We start from the raw sequence: 21,538 nt of genomic DNA, 5'->3' as shown, positions 1-21,538 counted from the left end.
TGTTTCGTTTTTCAACAATAAACTGTTGATTTAGGGCAGTGGTAGTTAACACCTTACACTAGGTGATGGTCTTATAAATTTGTTAAGCACTGTGTTTTCTTCTATAACACTACTGCTACAAGCTTGGCTCTGACTGGGCAATACCTAGCAACAGTACAGTGGAAGTATCTGTCAAGTCTACAGCAGTTGAGTCTGCAACAGATTTTGTTAGATTAACTTAAATCATTTTACAGGAGAAGTCTGACATCCTTTTGTTTATTTCAATCATCCTATCAGGGTTTCAGTCAGCAACAACAACCAGCTCCATAACAATAACCCCTCAATAATATGATTCAATATGCAAATAATTTAGCTTTACACCTACCCTTGTGAGTTTATTTCCTTCTCTCCTGGCCTTTTCAGAGTTTTGCCATCCTCCAAATGGTTATGTCTGAGAAAAATGAACTTTAACTTCCTCTGCACTGCTTGGATCATTCTTCAAGTGCAGCAAATCACTGAAAGAATTCAGCCCAAGAAAGCCCCATTTTCCCCAAACTCTTAATTCCTGTTGAACTATGTGTTCAAGTAGAGCTCACAAAGCTTTCTGGGAGAAAGTTAGAAAAAATGCACCCTGCCTTTAGAACATGACATCAGTGAGATTATTTGAAAATTAAAGTGGCAGGCTTGTCCATCAGCTCCAGACACACTGACCCTGTGTGTGCTGGATGAAGCAAAACAAGCAAAAAGGTATAAACCAAGCACAGCCAAACATGCCGAAGGAGCACATGTCCCACTTCTCAGGTCGACACAGTGTGCTCTGCATTCACTGGTGTATTCTGGGTACACACACCACTTTCTTTATCCCATCGATTCCAAAACCTGGTTTGCATCTCCTTTAAAACAGAGCGTCTCTCTGCACTGTCCTGCACTGCTCTGACCTTTTCAGCTGTTTCTGTCTCCACAAGGTAATGTTTGCTTTCCTGCAGTCTGGACTGTCTCACTGCTCTGCTCATTATCGCATACACACACACAGACACACACATTTCTCTTAAGCAAAAGACAGATGTAAAGTTTTAGATTCTAAAAACTTTAATTTTTATCAGAATCAATGCAGGCTGTAGGTATTTACCATAAACTCTGCTTTTCATGTAAAATAACATGTGAAAATACTGTGTACATGTGTGTAGGTGGTCCATGCACTTCCAGCTTAGCCATCACTCTTTGGAAAAGTCAGCATTGCTTAGACTAGAGGAGCCTGAAGTCTGAGTATGTGTTTTGAATACACACTTCAGAGTGCACATGATCTGATAAAATACTCACAAACACATTGGCATATTAAGATCATAACACAGATGAAATTAGGGTTATTGGACAAGCACTTTGACAAAGTGTAAATTTTGATATCAGAGCATCTTCTGGGTAAATGGAAACCCAACTAAGGTCTTGAAAAACATAGTGAATGGACTGTGTAGAGTACAGACACCGTTTTAGCTTTCATCAAAGAAGCTTCATCAGTTAACCATGACCTGGATGAATGAGAATCAACATGGACACGTTGTCAACTTGGTTTAAAATGACACATTCCTTACTGAAGTTTGTAAAAAGAGAACCACAGTCTCTTTTTTTTTTCAACCTAAAGCTGCATAAGCAGGGGAAAGAGAAAGCAGCAATGGTTGATCAAATAAAGACAGAGCTGAATACAAAAAAGGGATAATCAGTGTTTTTGTGCACCTGGCCAAGCTTGAAATGATATTGTAGCATTCACAAAGCATGTGCTATGGGTTAAAAGATAAAAAAAAGAACTCTAGCAAGCAAGCAGAGTATTTTTTTCCAGAGTAAAATAAGTATAAATATCTATTTAGATGTGATGATTAAGGGTTACAGTTATTGAAAACCCAAATTGGAAAAAGTTCCATTATATAAATAAATGGTGTCATACTCTAGATAAGCCAATTTACTGGAGTCTTACATCAAAAGCTTTATCATTCATTGAAAACAAATCTGGAACAGGATGACTTTTTTAGAAGGCTGGCAGAAAAAAACACTTGTATAATTCACATATTACTTCAAAAAAGTAACTTACATAGGCTTTATAGAATTTTGTATAAGTAAAGACCTTCTTTAGGAAAAGTGTGTCTTTTGCATCACTCCACTTCTGGCTATTAGACTGTCTAATGTTAGTGTTGTTGTATTGTAGTTATGCTCACTCATTCAGGTAGGGGGCAGTAATTCACCCTAAACTGTGTGCCACCTGCAATAAACAGAAAAAGCAGATGAACAGCATTAGCGTGGTGCATTGTGGGAACCACTATGGGAGGTAGGCTGGCCTGTTGCATACTAAGATATTTTCCTAGATCAGCAGGATACCTGGGAACTTTTGGCATGCTGCAGATTTTGCTTCTTTCCACGTACTACACACCAGATTTTTACTAAATCAATTGCACAGTACATGTAGTAGGCAGTTCAGAAACAGCCTTAGACTGGTTCAGTAGGCAAAACACAAGCCAAAACATTGCACATTTCATTTCCCAGCAGAACATGGCACCTACCCACAATGCCAAAATGATCAAACTCTGGTTAAATGACCCTGATAATACTGTGCCATAGGGGATTGTCAAGAGGACGTTTAGAGACATTTATTGAGATGTACTGGTCCTTTAAATGAGTGTTCGGAGCAGAATATGCTTCTTTCCCAAAAAAATTGACTTGCTAACATGGACAAAATTTAGTTCTAACAGCAGTTGGATTAAAAATGTACCTCCTGCTGAAAGCTGGTGGTAGTTGTAAAAGGGGTTTTATCAAATGTTGTCACACTCAAACAAAATTCTATTTCTGAAAGACAAAGATTAAAACTCCAACAGACACGGAAGACAGAAAGCAAAGAAAACGAACTAGAAAATAACGATCCCTGACTCATCAAGTTTCACTATATGATGATAAACAGCTGACGTCACAGAATACATCAGGTCTTTAAAATCCACTTTCTGCTTCTACACTTCTTTCCGTGGGTTCTCACTCTCCACCCTGAGGAGAATTTTGTTATCACACAAATAGCTGAGTGTGTAGTTCAACAGTTTAAGCCTGAAAAGTAAACCCCTCTTGTGTGACTCACTTCTTATATCAGGCCTTCTGGAGCTCAGTGGATTATGACGCTTGCATTTTTGGACTCATGTAACGCAGCAGGTTACATGTTATGTAGGTGTCGTAAGTGGGAAGGCTTCTGGAAACCTTTGAGCAGATTTTTGGGGGAAGATTTTTAGAGAAAATTTCTGATGTTTTTACCTAAAAAGGAAGCTAAGTAAATAGAAATAGGAAGTAGTATTTAACAGCATATATGAAATCAAATAAATTCTAAATGGAACAGGGAAAGGTTCAAACAAGAGGTTCATGAAAAGATAAGAGAGAAGAAGAAGGAAAAAACTGAGTAAGGATGAAAAATAGAATAAAAAATAGGTAGTGGAGCAGGAAACAAAGAAAAAGATGGTAAACAGAAAAAAAATAAATGGAACACAACACAAGAAATGGAGAGCCAGGTCAAGGGTGACTGGAATCATAATCCCCTGTTGAATTTCACAAGGAGCCGTTTCACCGAAGATCCAAGAGCTGGGCCCTCCTCCAGAGCTCCACCTCACACCTTTAACAAGCTTAGAGCATTACTGTGTGAACTTTATGTGCACATGTGTAACACTGGGGTTGACAGCAGTGGAAAGCATGCTTTTTCAACAAAGACAAGAGTTCAGTCTGAAGATCTAACAACAAAGTGCAGCTGAGATAAGCTGCAGTAATATGAAGAAGAAGAAGAAAAAGAAGATGCTTTACAAAGAAAAATAAAGAAGTAATGGAGGAAAAATGAAAGTGCTGCTGAAAAGGTTGCAGACAGGAAAGGCTCACTGATCTAATTTACAAGAGTGATTATAGAGAAGGGCAGGAAAGACCAGTTGTGCTTGGTAATGGTATCAAGATGCCACTGTTAAAGCAGCAAACTTAAATTACTGAATGAGGCTCTAAGTGTTAATGACTTGTTGAAAAGCAGAATTTCAAATAAAATGTTAAAAAATGAGTGAATCTCATTGAAATAGTTAGTTTAGTCTAGTTTTATGCAGGGCATGCCTCTTTGCCCCTCATCTTATCACTCTCCTACTTGTTATTTTCAGTGCTGTGCTGTCATACAACAAGTTGATTGGCAGTTTCTTTCTGCAGACATTTGCAGCAGGTTGTCAAGAAGTTTGAATCAAAGCCTCTAATCTGGAAATATACTCAACAAAAAACACCAGTAAGTCCCTGTTTCCACCAAGCAGTGCAGTCTTGATCAGTACAGTTTGGTACAGGTTGTCTTGGTTAAACCATGCCCCACTCATGGCAGTCAGCATGTAAGCTGGATGCCGATAGCCACATCAGTTAAATAATAGTGTGACGCCATAGAAGCGCGACACAGTGTACCCCACTTATAAATCCAACAAAGAAGGAAAATGTGATACAGTAAACAAAGAGCAAATATGGGAGACATCCTCTTTGTGATTGGCATGCGGCTCTTTGATACAAAGCGCAATTAAGCTTTGTTTCAGAGAAGACTGTGTCCTGCGAGGAGAAATACAGCCACTGTCGCACGTTAAGTGATGATTCTGTAGACCAATCAACGGACTGCATGTTGTAGCTCCACCTTCTGGGATCGGATTGGTTTTTCTGGCACCTCGATAAAGTGGGATGGCTCGTCTGGGTTATTTGGGGATCCATCCAGGAATTAGTCAGTGGAAATGCCGTAAAATGTGTGATAATAAGACAAGTACACACCATATGGTGGAAAGAGAACACAAGAAACACAGAAAAAAAAATCTCTGCCGCCACAGAAAAGCACACTTTGTACAGTGGACAGAGAGTCGGGAAAAATAATGTTGCAACCACAGGAAGTGCACAAGAAAAATATTTTCTTTTTCTGAGTGCTCTCTGTGAAGATGCACCCTTTCGGTCGTAACCAACACCACCCACCCCCCAAATTCCTAAGGCTTCAAACCTAGAGGAAACACAGCAACTCATTACATCTATGTAGCACAATTTTTGGTATGTCAGTGTGGTGCAACTTTGTGGATAATATATCCGAGAAATCTGGTATTTGTTGCTTTCTGTGGGTGAAATAAGCTGATTGGTCAAATCTGGGGACAAGTGAGGCTCCACATCCCATCTCACTTCACCTGTCCATACTATTAGGTTTCTATCAAATAAAGGCAAATGGCACAAAAGAAATAATAATAATAAAGTGTGGCCAAAATGAAAAGCTTACGAAAAAGTGTGAGGATTGAATTTTCTTAAAGTCAGGTTTTTACATTACACCTCTATAGACATGTTTAGAGATATACATGCTATTGAGATACACAAAAAGTGAAGGCCTGGCGCGCAGAGATATTACAGGAGCTGTTGCCCGTTGAATCCACAAATCAGAGCACAGACAAGAAAGACATTAACTCGTATTTGTAGCAGCAGAAGAGTTATACTCAGTCTAGTCGGGATTAGACTTCCCGCATACGAAGTTTATTGGTTTTCACATCAGCCAAAGCTCTTTGAGAAAACGAAATGGAATCAGGAAATAAGCAGATAGCGGGAGAGAAGGACAGAGAAGAAAAGTTGTACAGGGTCATCTTAAGGGCCAAAACAACCTGGAACCCATTACTGAGAGCACCCAGTGGGACCCCTCGACACCCCCCACTTACAGTTCTCATGATGTCATACTACAGCAAGCTGTTACAGTACACTCTCCTACATAACAGCACACAGAACAGTCGTGGTCAGACAGCTGGAGATAAGCCTGATGGATGTTTTTCACTTTTTTAAAATAATGTTGCTGCTTCATGCAAACAGAAAAACTGAAAAGAAGCTTTTGCATGATTAGTTTCATTGCACTTTGTGCAGATTAAAGACATATGAGATGGTATGAATTCCTCCTGTCTTACATTGCTTTATAGTATTAAGCTTAACCAAAGTTGTTGCTACTGCTACTGCAGACGAGTCTCAATTTTAAACACCACAGATTTTCCTCCACTGATACAGCTCTTTAGAAATTTGTTTTTATTTGTCTCATCTGACTTTTAGCACAACTTCAGCTTTCTTTTTAAAGACCCAACAAAAGTGATAAGTGTCTGAGTTCAAGCAGCTCAATTCAAGTGACTTTCAGAACACCACAGTGTGAAATATTGTCCCTATTCACAACTGTGTATGAAACACTCAGCTTTGTTAAAGAGCTAAATGTAAATCTTTAAAGGCAGTCCCCTCCAGTGTGAACCACAATGAATGAAAAGACACCTCAAATCTTTCTATGAAGTACAGAAAGGACCGGTAGTAAACAGTTTACTTACTGTGGCACAGAAGAGGCTGATTTAGTGAAGAGAAGGGAAAAAAAAGCACCAAGGTCCAATCCCTCTTAGTCTGTGTTCACTTACAAAACTGAGCGAGGAGACTTGGGCGAGAGAGGGCAGGAGAGAGAAGGAGGGGGAGAGAGAGAGATCTGCATCACTAAAGCCAGCCCGCTGTAAGGAGGACAGGTTGAAAAGAGAGCAGAGAGAAGGAGAAGACCGAATCAGAGGGTACCCCCATATTAGGTTATGAGGCAACCAGCCTGATACAACCAAGCAGCAAGACGTGAGATATTATCAGCCAGAGTCAGCTTTAAACACAAAGACAAAGGAGACGCTGGTGGACCAGGTTTACATTGATCCCCCTCTGAAAACCCGTCTAAACAACTTCTAACACAGCTTAAATAAGGCCTCAGTGTTTTGATTAGGAGCTTTAACCCAGAATCAGAAGATCCAATGTTGAAGAACCCCTTTTCTCCAAAACAACGGCTCCCCAAAGGCTCACAATAGTGACTCAAATTTCCCCTTAAGACTTTTAATTTTGGAATGGTGGATCAAACAAATACTATTATTTTTAAGAGGTTTAAAAAAGAGAAGCTAGGAAAAAAAAATCTTCACAAGATTCGCTAAAATAATGAGGTAAATGCACCAGGATCTCCTGGCTGGATCATGACTTCCATAGAGGTGGGTCTCAAATACCAAGGTTTGCTAATAGCTTCTACCTCCTGACGGCTGGCCAATCAGAGGAAAGGGGGTTTATGGAGCTCGGAGCTTTAAAGAGACAGAAACTTAATGAAGCCAACCATTTTTTTTTCATTAATCTGTGAATCATGTAAAAGCTACTATGTGGGTACAAGAGGGACAGAGTTTACCCTCATATAAGATAGATAAACAATACCCACTCTTTAAAAAAGTCACAGATTCTTACATTTTAGAACCTAAGAAAACTGTACAGTCGCCTCCAACAAACTTTTCAAAAGAGAAAACTTTGTCTGTTCTCTTATATTTTCTATCCAACAATGCATGTCTCTGCAATTGCAGTTGTGTTGTGTTGTATAAATCCACAGGATCTTCATGAGGCTTGCTAAGATAATGAGTTTATCTTAAAATAATTTCCTTCAGGAGCCTGATTGAGACAAACAAATGTTAATCAACTCAAAACTATGCCAACACCCACTTATTACAGTACCTTTTGGAAATGACAAAACTCTGATATAATATTTCTATGTTCTCGTAATTTTGCAAATTGTTCACAGGTAAAAAAAAAAACGGGTCTTCATGTTGTTCCCCCTGAGTTTGATAAAGTCTCGTTAAGCCCAAATCAACTTGCAGGTGTCATAATGGCATAACAATAACCATGTTCCAGCCCTGCTCTTAATGAAGACAGGTGAAGCTGTGGGGCCATTAAACCAATAGAGACCGAGGTGCGGCCACTTGATCCTTGTTATTAGCTTTGCTCTGGTTGCTGTTTCTATGCCAACCTCTTATTAAAGACCACTGATACAGCTCCTCTGTTGGAGCCAGTTTGCTCAATGATCGCCTCAAGCACAAAAAACTCTAAAGTGGCGATGTGACTTTCTACCTTTTATTTTCAAAAACCATGAGGATTGGAAAATAATCAAATTGCTTGAGTGGAATTAAAAGGTGAAATTTGAAAGTCAGTCTTTTCTGTCACGTCTTCATGGTAAGATACTATAATTGTCAACTTTAAAAAAAATAATCAACTTAAATTCAAAGGCCTCAGTAATATTTTCTCTATTTAGTAACTGTGGTGTTACTAAACATGAAATCATTTAATCTCTACAGTCACGGGGCTAAATAAATACAGTTTGCTTCATTGAATTGGACTAATCAAGAGGAGAAAAAATAATCTGCTCATGCACCGTTAACATCAAAGCAGATTGCAGAACAAAGCAAACAGCTGGCCAGCCCTCAGTCTTTGCTTTGCATGTCTTTGATCAATACTGGGCTAATGAGAGGGGCCTCCTGAGCCAGTAACAAGGGGTCACAGTCATGTTTTATACAGCATTCATTACATTAATGGCCTTTAGAGGGTACAAGGTCCCACAATCAATACTAATTAAGGCCAAGATACAGTGGTCTTCTGCTGTGATGGTGCACATTTTCAGCATTTCTCTCACACCTTGGAGTGGTTTTCATTTACAGGGAAAACACACTTTATATTAGAGTTCATCAGTAATTGCAAGGATATTGCTTGTTAATGAAGGCTGTGGTTTATTTCAGAAAGTGTGGCGCCCTCTGGTGGTGGGTATTTAAATTAGCAATGAAAATTTGGCCTTGAAACAAATGCATTAATAACACTGGGTAACAAAAAAAATTCATTTCATTTCATTAAACATCAAACATTATTATGTATGATGTATAATGACAGCAAATCTGAAAATTTTTGGATGACCAACAGTTTTAAGACTGAGGGAAATTTTCTCCAAAATGTGTAAGATCCATTTCTAAAAAATAAAGAAAAAAAAAAGAAAAAAAAACTTGTGTTGACTTTTTTGTCAATTCATTCCTTTTTTTAAATGACCTCATTATCTTTGACATTTTTACAGCAGTAACATGTAGTCCTCTGGATTAACATATAAAATACTGAAAATAAGTGTCCAGATAATACCTAATCAGAGTCCGAGCCCGAAAACGGGCGAAGGCCCTCTTGAAACCTTAAGGATTATTATTCTTCCGCACCTTTGGCCACAAATTGCGTGCCTTCATCTTGCCCCATACCTGAACACACCCAGCCACAAAATTCAGCCCCATGTGAAACTAAATGACTGCAGTGTTTTTGTTCGAATACATGCTTCATAGTGCCCACAAGACACTGAGAAATCTGCAAGGCTACCTCCTTAGAGCTACAGACCAAATGTTTCTGGTGCATAACCATCATGCCAAGACCTAAAAAAAAGGCTCTTACAACCATGCTGAATTTGAAGTAGGAAGTTCCGAAATCTACTCTCAATGTCAGATTTTGATGATTTCTCAGTGACCACATTCCAACTAACTTGTTTTACAGTTTTTTTTCCCATCACCTCCAAACTGGCTTTGTGTATACTAGATACATGGAGGATGAAGAGTTATTATGGGTTTTATTCTAACTTGATGGGCGTGGCCACAAACAGCGACCGAACTTGATGATTTTTCTGGCTAAATGAAAACCTGGATTGCTCTCATGAACAATGTTGGGTCTGTACGAAAAAACACACACAGGTTCAATGTCTCAGCCTGAGTGTATTTAAATGCTTTTTTTCTGCTTAAAGCACCACATTTTGGGCACAAGTGATATGCACTACAATCAACACCTTCAAACATGCTTTAAATCAAGTACAGTCTTTCATGATTTCTCACCCATGTTACTAAAGATGTCAAAAATTGTCACAGTCACAGCAGCACTTACTGGTCAAAAGCATTAATGCAATGTTTCCTATGGTAAAGTTTTATTTTTAGCTGCATCAATTATTCTTCAAATCTGTGTATCATGTTTGAGAATGGTACAGTTTTCAACTTTGTCCAAGTGAATGACTCATAAAAAACACACAAACCATGAGCATGCATGTCACAAAGTGACAGGGAATACAGTTTGTGTGTTGTCAAACTGTCCAAATTCTCCATGAAACATAAATCAGGACAAAAGTGAATGATCACATACCAAAAACACCCTGAATTCAACTTCCTCTAAGGCAGCATGAAATATCATCCTCCTCACTAGATGGCACCAAAGGCTGACTTTTCATATCACATCGCTCCAGTTTTCATTTGCTGTTTTGTGTAAAAGCTCTGTTGACTACATTTGGAGTCAAGAAGAAAAGGCAAACAACTGTGAAGAGATTTTGAAGAAGTAAAGTGATATGAAGACTTGAAAAGTATAGCGCACAGTTTGAGAGAGATTCATTGTGCTGTTCAAAAACAGCAAAGATGTAAAAAAAATCCTGAAACCTGTTTCAAACTGCTTTTTGCAACCCAGTCCCCTTAAATAACTCACTGTGCTGCATCCTGTGTGCTGAATGGTTTAAATTTGGCTAAATCCCTTCAACTTGACCTCTGAAAATAAGAGTCAAAGCATTGGGAAGGAGAGGCTGCTGGCTATTTTTACACCAATTGTGTGATCCATCGAATGCAACAATTACTGCATGACCCATGACTGCAATGTGCCCTCAGTTAATCCGATTTTAGGAAAAGTATTACATAATTTCCTTGAATTACTAAAGTTAAACCATTTGGGATGGTTTTGGTTATTCTGAAATGATTTGTGCTTCATTAGTTTTATTTGATAAGTAACGCAGGAACTGTGACACATCATGCTGGAAGTAGAGATATGTTGTCACATGGAGTTGATGAACTGGGTGAGGTCAAATGAACGGAGGATTGAAAGATCAGTCACCGTGACAGGAAGTTCAAGTGTGGGTGTTTGCTTACATTTCTTATAATGCATGAGTTTCCTTAATATGAAAACTGAATTAAACCAAAGTCCATGTTGAGGAAGTGGATTAGAGCTGGCATGATAATGGAGTTCACTGAGCTCTTGGGGACGATGGCCAACGTTTTGAACGTTTAAGTGCAAGTCAGCGATAAATGACTTCCAGACTGTACTTTATCTCAATTCACTGTAAATAGCTAATAACCCACAAGCTTCACTCTGTCTTACTTCAGGGTTATGAACCCGAAAAAAGCCAAAAGTCTTCTGTCCAGCAGTCAAAAAAACCTCTGTCAGGTCTGTCCTCGTGCAAGCCAGTTACCAATGAAAGGTTGGACTGATTATTTCTGATGCATTTAGAAAGCTGGGAAATGCTGAGTGGACAAAACATTTCCAGCGTTAGCTTTGGCAAACATTTTAAAAAGTTTGAGGTATGAGAATTCAAAAGTAGGGTCTTCAGGAGTTTTGGTCACTTGTTTGTGAACACAAGTTCAAACTGAGCTCAGTGCCAGTGGCAGCCCACACACAGCCTTCGAACATGGTTACATGAACACACTCACTACCCCGGCAACCACCTGTAGCATCATGATTCTTCATGGAAGAGACTCGAGAGCTGTGCACCAGACTTGGTATGTTAGCACAAGCTAATCATGGGTATCTGACACATACTAACTTACAATGCTCTTTGTCTCTTGCTGCTTTCCCAGTACTCGAAAGCGAGTGAAAGTCGAGTCAAGCTTCACCCTCCTTTAGCTTAATCTGTTTGGCATTTCATTTAACTTTGGTTGTGTCTTTCTTTCCCCATGCTACTTCCACCGTTGTGGCTGGTCTGGTTAGCTTCTGCTCGAGATCATTAACACACAAAGTCACTTGTGCACTGAAACATCCTGATACAACCAAAACATCAATATACAGGCTAAGGAGGGGGTTGAGGCAGACACAGACACACATGCATTGAGGCCTGTAGGAGACAACTGCACAGGATTGTTCCTGTAAAAATTGACATTTTATTTTTTAGGAAAATCCTGAAGACCCTACCTTTTATAAAGTGTATTTTATACTGCAACAATACTTTGTTTTAAGTAGATACTCTAAATAGGGATCACCCTCGTATTGATCAGGGTTGTGTTTTTGCATACTGCACTCACCGCAGAAGGTCAGATTCTTCCACTGTTTGTGTTTGTGTGCCAGGTCTTGACCTGAAGTTTAACAACCCCAGTTTGGGATCTCTGTGGGAATACTTCCCTAATTTCTGGAAGAGTGCAATTTCCCACAATATCACAGAGCTGTGAGAAGCCACAAACAAACATGCACACTCCACACACTGACACACACACAACCCCATGAGGTGAAACTCACCCACATGCAGTTTTGACACCTTACCATCACCCCGTCTGACAAACAGATGGAATGTGTTTCAAAAAAACAGCACAGCGGTCACATGCACTCCTGTGAAGCTGATTTATAAGCATGGAGCGGTGAACAGAGGCTCTATGAGATTTTAAAATGCAGGGAGGTCACATTGTTCAAGACGCTGTTATTGAGGAAAACAGAACTCCTCACAAAGGCATGCAAGATATTTACTGTCCTACCCTTGTTCTGTGTAACGGACATCTGACTAAACAAGAAAGTGTTCAACACACACAAACACACACACACACACACACACACACACACACACACACACAGACTAATCTCTGGCTAAGCCACAACATCCAGCTGGGTTAGTAGAGTGGCCTGCTCGGCACATTCCTTTGTAGTGGCACAACACACAGCAAGAGAACACAGGAGTGGTAGACACGAGGTTAAATGAGTGTGACATACATGGAGGGTGACTGCCTGTGGTTTTGTATGTGTGTGGTTTTGCAGGTGTGTGTACATGAACCTGGTTATCCAGAAAGAAAGAGTGAGAAAATCCTATACTGGATTTTGTTTTAGACTCACAGGCCATTTTATAACAGGTTAACTGTTTAAATTCTTTATGGCAAAAATTCAACCAGGTGATGGAGACATAACTCAGAGATTTTGCTCCATGTTGACATGATAGCAACAGACAGATGCTTCAAATTTGTCAGCTGTACATCCACGATGTGAATTTCCTGTCTTGAAGGGGCTCTATCAAATTGAGAGCTGGAGACTGTGGAGGTCACTGGAGTGCAGTGAACTTGTAATGTTTGGTAAACTTGAAGTCGGTATACCAAGATGGGTACACTGTTGTTATAAGGAAATGGACAAGGGCCCAAACGGATGTCAAAGTGAGAAAAAAAAAACTTGATTAGCGGTATGCAAGAGCCAGGTTACCTCTCCAGCAGAGTGTTAAATTTAGTTTATCTGCAAAGACCCCAACATTACAAGCACTAACCGCATGATGACTGGACCTTTGAGAGTGTTTTAAAGATGCCGAATGATGTGGTCATGGATGACAATTTAAGACGAAATATGAACACAGAACAGATATTTAGGTATCGTTGGAGAAGTATGAGGTGGCTGAGATATGCAGCAAATTTTTTAACTTGCTGCATTTCTCTTAGGAGGCACATTTTTCATTTCTATCCCAGTTTTTGTGGAGTACACAATTCACATTCGTTAGATAGGGGTCTTTCCAGGAAGTTTCCTGAACATGTGATGATGACGATCTGTACCTGCCTTGCTTTCATGGTGCAATTAGTTGATTGGACATTTTTTGGCAGTCATGCATACGGCTAACATTATGGCAATACTCAGGTAGGCCGTGGTGTTTAAACTAGGGATGTCCCGATATTTCATTTTCACTTCCAATACGATACCGATACTGCAGCATTGAGTATTGGCCAATACCAATGTTAATCTGATACGATATCAGCATTAAACATGCACACTTTTATTACTTATTTTGTAGTATGTCTGTCATGTTAAAAAAGGCTTGATTTAGTGATATAATTCAAACAAAGAACAGTAGCCAGCAACAGTAGGTATGAGGAAAAACTGACCCATTTATCATTAACCAATGGGTAACAGAAATATCGGAGTGCTTATATCGGAGATTTTAGATGCATTCCGATACGATACCGATACTTGTTTTTTTGCTGATATCGGACCGATATTCGATATCAATATCAGACTGGGACACCTCTAGTTTAAACCATGCTAAATTAGTATTAAGGGCCAATAGAGCAGCAAAGAAATATCCGCCCCCTGATTACATCCGCAGCAGTTGCAGCAGTCTGAACCATTGGAACATGGCAGGATGGATCCATGCTTTCATGTTGCTTACGCCAAATTCTGACCCTACCACCTGACTGTGGCAGCAGAAATCAAGACTTCTCTAAGCAACTTTTTTCCAATCTTCTGTTGGAAAGTTTTGATGAGCCCGTGTGAACTGTAGCAACAGTTTCCTGTTGTTAGCTGACAGTGGTTATTTGTATCACTGTTGCCTTTCTGTCATCTTGAACCAGGATGGTCAATCTCTTCTGACCTGTGGCATCAACAAGGCCCAAAGAACTGCCGCTCACTGGATATTTTCTCTTTTTGGGACCATTTCCTGTAAACCCTAGAGATGGTTATGCATGAAAATCCCAGTAGATCAGCAGTTTCCTAAACACTCAGGTCAGGCCACAGTTGAAATATGTTTGATATGATCACAGTTCATTGTGTAGTATGTTGAATCACCAAAAAAGACTTCTACAGTCATCCTGATCAAAACCTCTGACACATTCTGTCCTACTAGCCTGATGCAAGGTGACACTGTCAAAAAGAACAAAAAGATTTAGGAAGTTCATAGCATGCTTTGATGATTGTCCTAAACTTGACTGGCATGCCTCTGCCACGTTGCCCAACTCGCATTCACTCGGCAAAAATGTGCGAGCCATGCACAGCCAGTTTTCACACCCTGACTCCATCTTGATGTGTTTTATCTTTTGGCTTCTGAGCCGTTTTCCCTTTGTTTCTACAGACACTGCCAGCAGCTGGTTGTGCTTACTAAGAGTTTGTGTATTTAATCCTTTTTAAATTACTGTTTCACACAAAAAATGTGTTTGTTGTCCACTGTCTGATGATCCTAAGAAATGAAGGACCACTGCTACTAAAGCAGTTACCCAAAAGGTAAGAAATAAGATGTCTTGTATGGAAGCAGATATTTCCCAGGCATTTTTATCAGTACACCAGTTGAAACAAGCACTAATTGGTAACCACAGTTTGAATGTTTGCAAAAGTTATTATCTGAGCTCCAAAGCAGTTCATCTTTGAAGGTATACGACCTCTTTTACAGGCAGGATTGTTGACACAGCAAACAGCTAGATTAGAAAATTACATCCAACTGCAGCACAAACATGGATGAGTTTAACAACTGTTCCCGTATGTCCGCAGCAGGATTTTAATATTACTGCTTGGCTGTTTGCAGAGCATAAAAACACTGCGAGACAGTAAAAAATAAACAGGAGGTTAGGGTTAGCTAATAAGAAGTCCCTTGGCATGCAACATAAAAAATGTGTCCCAGTAGTGATGAATTGGGTTTGTGACAAGGTTCAAGTCTGTGTTTGTTCACTTTGATACACAAGTAGTCCCAACTGGGGCCCTTTTTCATCCAATCTCCATCTATAGTCAAAAAGTATGACAAGAGACACTCTAGAAGTCACAGTCATGAAAAGTAACTGGATGACTTCATTGGGGCAGATGATAGGTAACCTACCCTGTGATTAAGAGTCATACTGTGGTGTTTTGTGACAGATATGGAGGTGTACATGAGACATAGTCAGTCCCTGTGTATGAGCGACAAAGCCTTTAACATGGGGAAGAATTTCAGATGCATAACCATAGATGGTACACTTCATGGATGACATCACCTACTTGTTTCTGATGCAGAGGTTTGAAGCCTGTCTTCAGCAGATGCCATATTGGAAATGCTAAACTCAAGCTAGCTTTGTCAGGGTAGTCAGCTATGTTCTTATATGGGCAAAAAATAATTTAAAAAAATTATAAGTTATGAAAAACCCTCATTCAGAGAGTGACAGTAAAACAATGAGGTATTCAGACCAGAACCGGTTTACCTTCACCTCAGGGAGATTGTAAACTGTTCATGACACATCATGTCACAAGTCACTGTTTTGTCGTTTGTTTTTTGTTTATGTTTATAGTTATTTTCAAAGAAAAGGGATAGATTAACATATATTTAAATATCCTAGTGAGCTTGATTCAGTAGTCAAGTAACAATAATACTTTTGTTACTGTTTTCGTGTTAACATAACATAAGAGGTTAGAATTGAAAAAAAAAAACAGTGGTACTCCTTTTAACCAGCATTAGGTGGTAGAGTTTTCCCTGATACATTTCACAAGCATTAATTTGTGGTTCAATGCACTGCGTTACAGTACAAGGGCACAAAACTGTGTGTTTAAAAGGATACATTTTTTAACTGTGATGAAAAAAGTAAAAGATACAAGCCTCTGACCCACAAATAAATCCCAAACAGCCTATCAATAACATAAAATTAGAAATTATGTTCCAGATTTGAGAGGACACGCAGAGGGAAGCAGGAAAGCACAAAGCATTCCCTGAGAGAAGGATGTATTCCCGTCTTGGAGACTATTTTGAATCTTTGAAGCTAAAGACGATTTAGCTACAAGCATCCATCCATCAGCCCAACTCCCACTCGGTCACAAGTGCTACAAAGTGTGTATTCACATGCCTCTGCTTTTCTCTGTGTGTGCGTATGTGCATGTGTAATGCAGTGCATGGTCATTTAGCACTCAGCCTGACATCAATTTGGGTTAAATGAAAGGACTCAGCAGGGCTTTAATTGGCCGCCCCCGCAAAGTGAAACAATAAAAAGCTCCAGGGTTTAGGGACTGTTTGATCCCAATGCCAGGTGTGTGTGCACACAAATGTGTGTCAGCCTATATCGCTATCAAACCTGCACAAAGTAATGAAACACTTCCTTTAGTTGTGTGTGAAACCACCCCAACAGTTAGCGGTAACAAATTAAAATGAGAATATAGATTAGTATGTGAATAGAATACTTGAAGCTGTGGACAGTTTTATTCAGGTGCAAAACACTAGGAATTGTGGGAAATGTTTGATGGGATGTAGCACTTTTGGTTTATTCAGCTGCGAAACTGTCAGAGAATGTTAATTCCATTTTTCTCACATCAGTTTCACCATAATACTTCTTGATGTTTTACAACCTTCTTTAAAAACATGAACAAAATTCAACTCAAACAGTCACTGGCCAATTTTCCCCCTCCATCAGCCCGTTTCTCATTTTTCCTCCATGCTAAATTTTCTTCTTCCACTCTTAAAATCTCAATTTCTCCCCCTTCCTCTCCCAGTGTGTAGCCCTTCCCTCTTCCTTTCTCTTTTTTCTATCTACGGCGGCTGCCCTGCTTCAGTCCCTCCTTCGCATAATCCTGTGTTCCTTGGCTCGCTTCATTAGTTGTAGCAATAAACACACAGGGCCACAGGATACTTCCAGAAAACTCCTCAGTAAGATTACTGCAGTTGGGTGTACACGCAACATATGGGGGGTGTTGTATCATTAAGAGTGGCTGTGTATGATTACACAAAGCGTATTCGCAGAAGAAAGAGTGTTTTGTCTTAGATTGGTGTATTCATTTATATTTACAACAATATGATGCTGTGTCAAAGATACAACTCATTTTTTTTTACACTGCAGTGTTTTCTTATAAGCCTGTTTAAAATAATGTTATATAATCAAGCACATATGTACATAAAACAGGAATATGTCTTTGTGACTGCACTTTTTCTCCTCTCATTTATCCTCAGTGGGACATTTTCCTACATTTTCAACCCTTTTTATGATCTTGATGACAACTCCTTCAGCTCGACTTATTCACTGCCGCTCTGTGTTTCTCAGAGCTTCTCTGGTGACCCCTCACAGGAGCCGCTCCGATGGTGTTTTGACAAGGAAAGTGCTGGCAACCCCCACGTTTTTCAATAGGCTCATTATTAAAGCGGCTCTGCCTGGACTTAACTCTGCCCGTATTTCTACGACCACAAAGGAGTCGTAAAAAGCACTTTGGCAAAGTCAGAAAACCACAGTGCAGCAGAAGGAGCATGCCATGGCAGGAGTTTGTATGAGCTGGTTCTCGGTATGAGAGAAACTCAAGAAAGCACTCTGCTCTGTCGTGGTTATGCAACATACTATAAAAAAAAGAAGAAAAAAAAGGAGAATTTTGTGGACACCTTAGTTGTGTAAATATAAACATCTCACAACCTCTAGCAGGAAAGGAATACTGTAAAACCCTGAATGTATTAGGAGGTCTTTTTGGGGTTTACAGATGGAAACGGGTTCTGAACATCCCCCTGTTTGACACCTGTTGTGTTAGCAAAGTCAAAAACATACAGCTTTATAACTCTATCAAGTTCTTTCTCAGCCTTACTATGATATTTGTTGGGAATAGACTGTCTGCCTGCGACACGCTCACCTGGGATGCATGTTTCTCTATATTTTCCTCAACCAATGCAGCACCAGCTGCTCTAGAATGCACATTTTAGCTTTTCATCACAGCTGTAATACACAAGATGTGTCTGCAGCCTGTCTCCGCTCCTTCATGATCAGATAGGTTTCCATTCAATACATGTCAACTTACACTGGATCTGTTCTGTTGCAGTCCAACAGTCGGTCATGTGGCAGGTGATACGCAGCCAACCTATTTTTGATGGACGCAGAGCCGTGATGCATAAATCCAGCATAGGAAAGATCAAGGGGGACAGGAAGTCGTGACCTGAAACTACCTAAAAACACCCAGTAACTTTCAAAGTAAAACAAACCATGTCAAAATCAGTTCATATTTAGCTTGACTACAACAACAAACTGACATAATGAGTGGAGCCAGACCAGGAGTCGACAGGTTTGAGGTTTTACAGCCAACATGAATGAAGGGAGACTCATCAATGGAGGGGGAAGTGTAGGAACTCCTCAGTCTCATGTCTCCAGTTGTCTGTCAGTCATACGGCTTGCCGGACTGAGTTCAGAAACACAGTGGACACCCAACAGGAACAGAGCCGAACTGCAGATGTATGTGGTGTCTTTAAAGTTTTATGTGAAACTACTTGATACTTCTTATAAGATATTTCATTGCTTTTTCATCCATCCCGTATTTTTAACTCTTTCCTGATTTGGGGTCACAGAGGAATAGAAGCATGTCCCAGCTATCTTTGGACAAGTGACGGGCTACAACCTGGGTTAAGTTCATAGAAGAGATGGTCCCACTCTTGAAAGCTTAAATCATTGCTGAATGTCCATCAGTAAGGATAGAAGTAGGGCTGGGACCATATGCTATCATCCTGACTTTTTTCCAATCCAGTTTATAAACAAAGACTAAAATAAAGAACTTGAATCTGAAAAAAATAAAATACAATCTGAAAAAGAATCATGATTTTGATGGTCAAACAAAAAAAATCCTGATATTTATATTGTTTGTTTTCTCCCCTAATTTTGCATAATTGACAGTGTGCCTGTAATTTCAATCAATGTTGTAATACAAAGGACTAATTGACAGGAGTGAAAAAAAGTGAGTTAAAAAAAAACCTACATATGTTTAGAACAACAGATGGACTTAAGCCAGGGTTGGGTCACCCGGTGGTGGCATTTAGCATTTGTTTGCAGTCCTCTGCTCAGACTGCTGCGTGGGGGGAGGGACCAGTGGCAGCATCCTCTGCTTGTTGAGAAGAGAAGGAACTGTTCCTTTTTTTTAAAGTGGAGCCTCTAAAAGTCTTTGAAAACATGATTAAAAGTTGCTAGACTTGTTGCTCATCACTTTTTTGAGCAGAGACACAGGAGGAGTCTGAATAAGCGCCAAATATGGTGACAAAGCTGCCAAGTTAGCAGCACTAAGTAAGACAACACAACATCGTATTTATATGAATATGATGCGTCACATATTGGTGCTTTATGCAATCCACAGTTAATGAAGGGAAAGTTTCACTGTCACCTTGCATGCAGAAAATAACGGCACCAGTTATTACAGCATCAATACATCTGACAGTTTTTGCTTGTGTTGTGCCATTTTCTGCTAAAACACAGCTCTCAGCCTTCATTACTGTCACTTTTCTATAGAACAAAACTCACTTTTTAGATTAAGAAAGAGAGCTCCGCCTTAATCCAGTGCTGCTCTGAGATGAATGAAAAAAGTTTGAAAATTACTGAGAAAAAAACAGCTTAATGTTGACCATCCTTGTTTTATGTCTCAGGGAATAACCCTTAAAACTACAGTTCGATAAATAAACAGTAGGCTGCTCTTGCGTAATTTACTGGTTGTGTGTCTCTCCTGGTTTTCTGCCTCCATGTGTTTTCAGTTCTGACAGGAAATAGTGGGATAAGATAACAAAAACAACTTGACAGAATCCTGGTGGAGTGCTGTCCAAACCCTCCACAGACCCTTCTTATGCTCCCACCTCCCAGACTCAAAAGCTGATTACCGACGCACAAAATGCCCTGAACTGAAAGGTTAAACTGCGACTGCCAACGCAGCTTACGTTGAGCAGCTCCTGAGTTTCTCTAGCTGGCTTGCTCGGAAACCTGATAACAGCACAGAAAGGACTGGGTTTCTGACTTTCTCACTCCGTCTGCTCGTTTATTCTCCCTGCAATTTCCATGGCCATAACTTTAATGCAGATGCCAACTCTGCTCGGTCCATTTACACACTCACACACACACAGAAGGCTCAGTCATTCAGTCTGTCAGTAATATTGGAAGCAGAACTCACAGAATATAAATCATTTTCCCTCAGCAGGAGCCTGCTGTGAACAAAGAGCCAGTGTCTAAGTGTTTTTCTGTACTTTGTGTTGGTCTATTAACATATCCCTCGAACAAATTATTCTTCTTTCATGCAAACTATGCCTCACATCTCAACCAAAACACAAGACGGCACAAGCCAGGGACAATATTTCTTCAGTGAAACAAGAATAAGTCAAGAAACAAATACTCCTGTGCCACTGTAGAAACAAAGTGTAAGACTTTACTGCAACTGAGATTATTAAAAGAGAAAAAAAAAACATACAAGCTCAACGCTTTACTATAAGTGGAAACTCCACGTCATTTTAAAGCCCGTAAAGTACAAGTACACTGTGGCTCAAGGCAAAGCGTCACTGATGTAAGACTGTGAACACCAGGGATTGAAAAGTTCCCACTGCAAAGAATTTCCTCAACTCATAAAACAGCAACCTTATAACCCCTGGCTCAGGACGGCGATGGAAAACAGTTTTTAATTGTGCAGATTAACACCGCAGACTTTGAAAACTCAGTTGAGATGAACTGATAAAGTCAGCTCAGGCACGGAAGACACTGGAACTGCAATAAATCTCCGACAGCAAATTAATCTTGGTCCTTAAAACTCATGAAGCTGAAAAAACTCTGTGCATTTTTCCTCTTACCTGTTGTAGTTTTACTCCAACAAAACGTAGCATCTCCCTGCAGACGCTGGCCTCTTCTCTCACAGTGCACAGTGAGATTGGTTTTAAGTCCATTTTGCTGGGTTTCCACAACCTGTGATGAAACACTAAGTCCCAGACGTCCTCTGAGATGCGTCCTGAAGGCAGCGTCCGAACAATTGCTCGTGTTCCCGTACACACTGACTTGGTCACCTTGTAGACAGAGGAAAGTATTATGGTGCTTTTTATATTATTTTTTTCATCAACAGGTAATGAAAGTCACAGTAAAATGAGGGAACGGAAATCAGAAAATTATTAATATTTTTTTTTTACTCAAATTTGTGGAGATTCAATTTTTGATTTCTTATAGCTAGGTTTTTATTTTTATTTTAAATGAGAAAACTTAACTTGTGTCTTTTTTATAAA

The 21,538-nt window shown here is 39.7% G+C and overlaps 1 protein-coding gene across 2 annotated transcripts in view; it reads right to left on the bottom strand.

Annotated features, from left to right (window-relative positions):
- Positions 1–21,538, bottom strand: part of plce1 (phospholipase C, epsilon 1) — a 98,644-nt gene that overhangs the window by 57,806 nt on the left and 19,300 nt on the right. For both annotated transcript variants that reach the window (XM_074663465.1, XM_074663466.1), the window contains exon 5: positions 21,116–21,325. In XM_074663465.1, the coding sequence (XP_074519566.1) occupies positions 21,116–21,325 (210 nt within the window). The remainder of the gene's footprint in view (positions 1–21,115; positions 21,326–21,538) is intronic.

Source organism: Halichoeres trimaculatus, unplaced genomic scaffold (assembly GCF_033239565.1).
Source record: "Halichoeres trimaculatus isolate MK-OKI-2021-1 unplaced genomic scaffold, fHalTri1.1 fHalTri1_scaffold_23, whole genome shotgun sequence".
NCBI classification, from domain to species: domain Eukaryota; kingdom Metazoa; phylum Chordata; class Actinopteri; order Labriformes; family Labridae; genus Halichoeres; species Halichoeres trimaculatus.
This window is presented reverse-complemented; position numbering and strand designations above follow the sequence as displayed.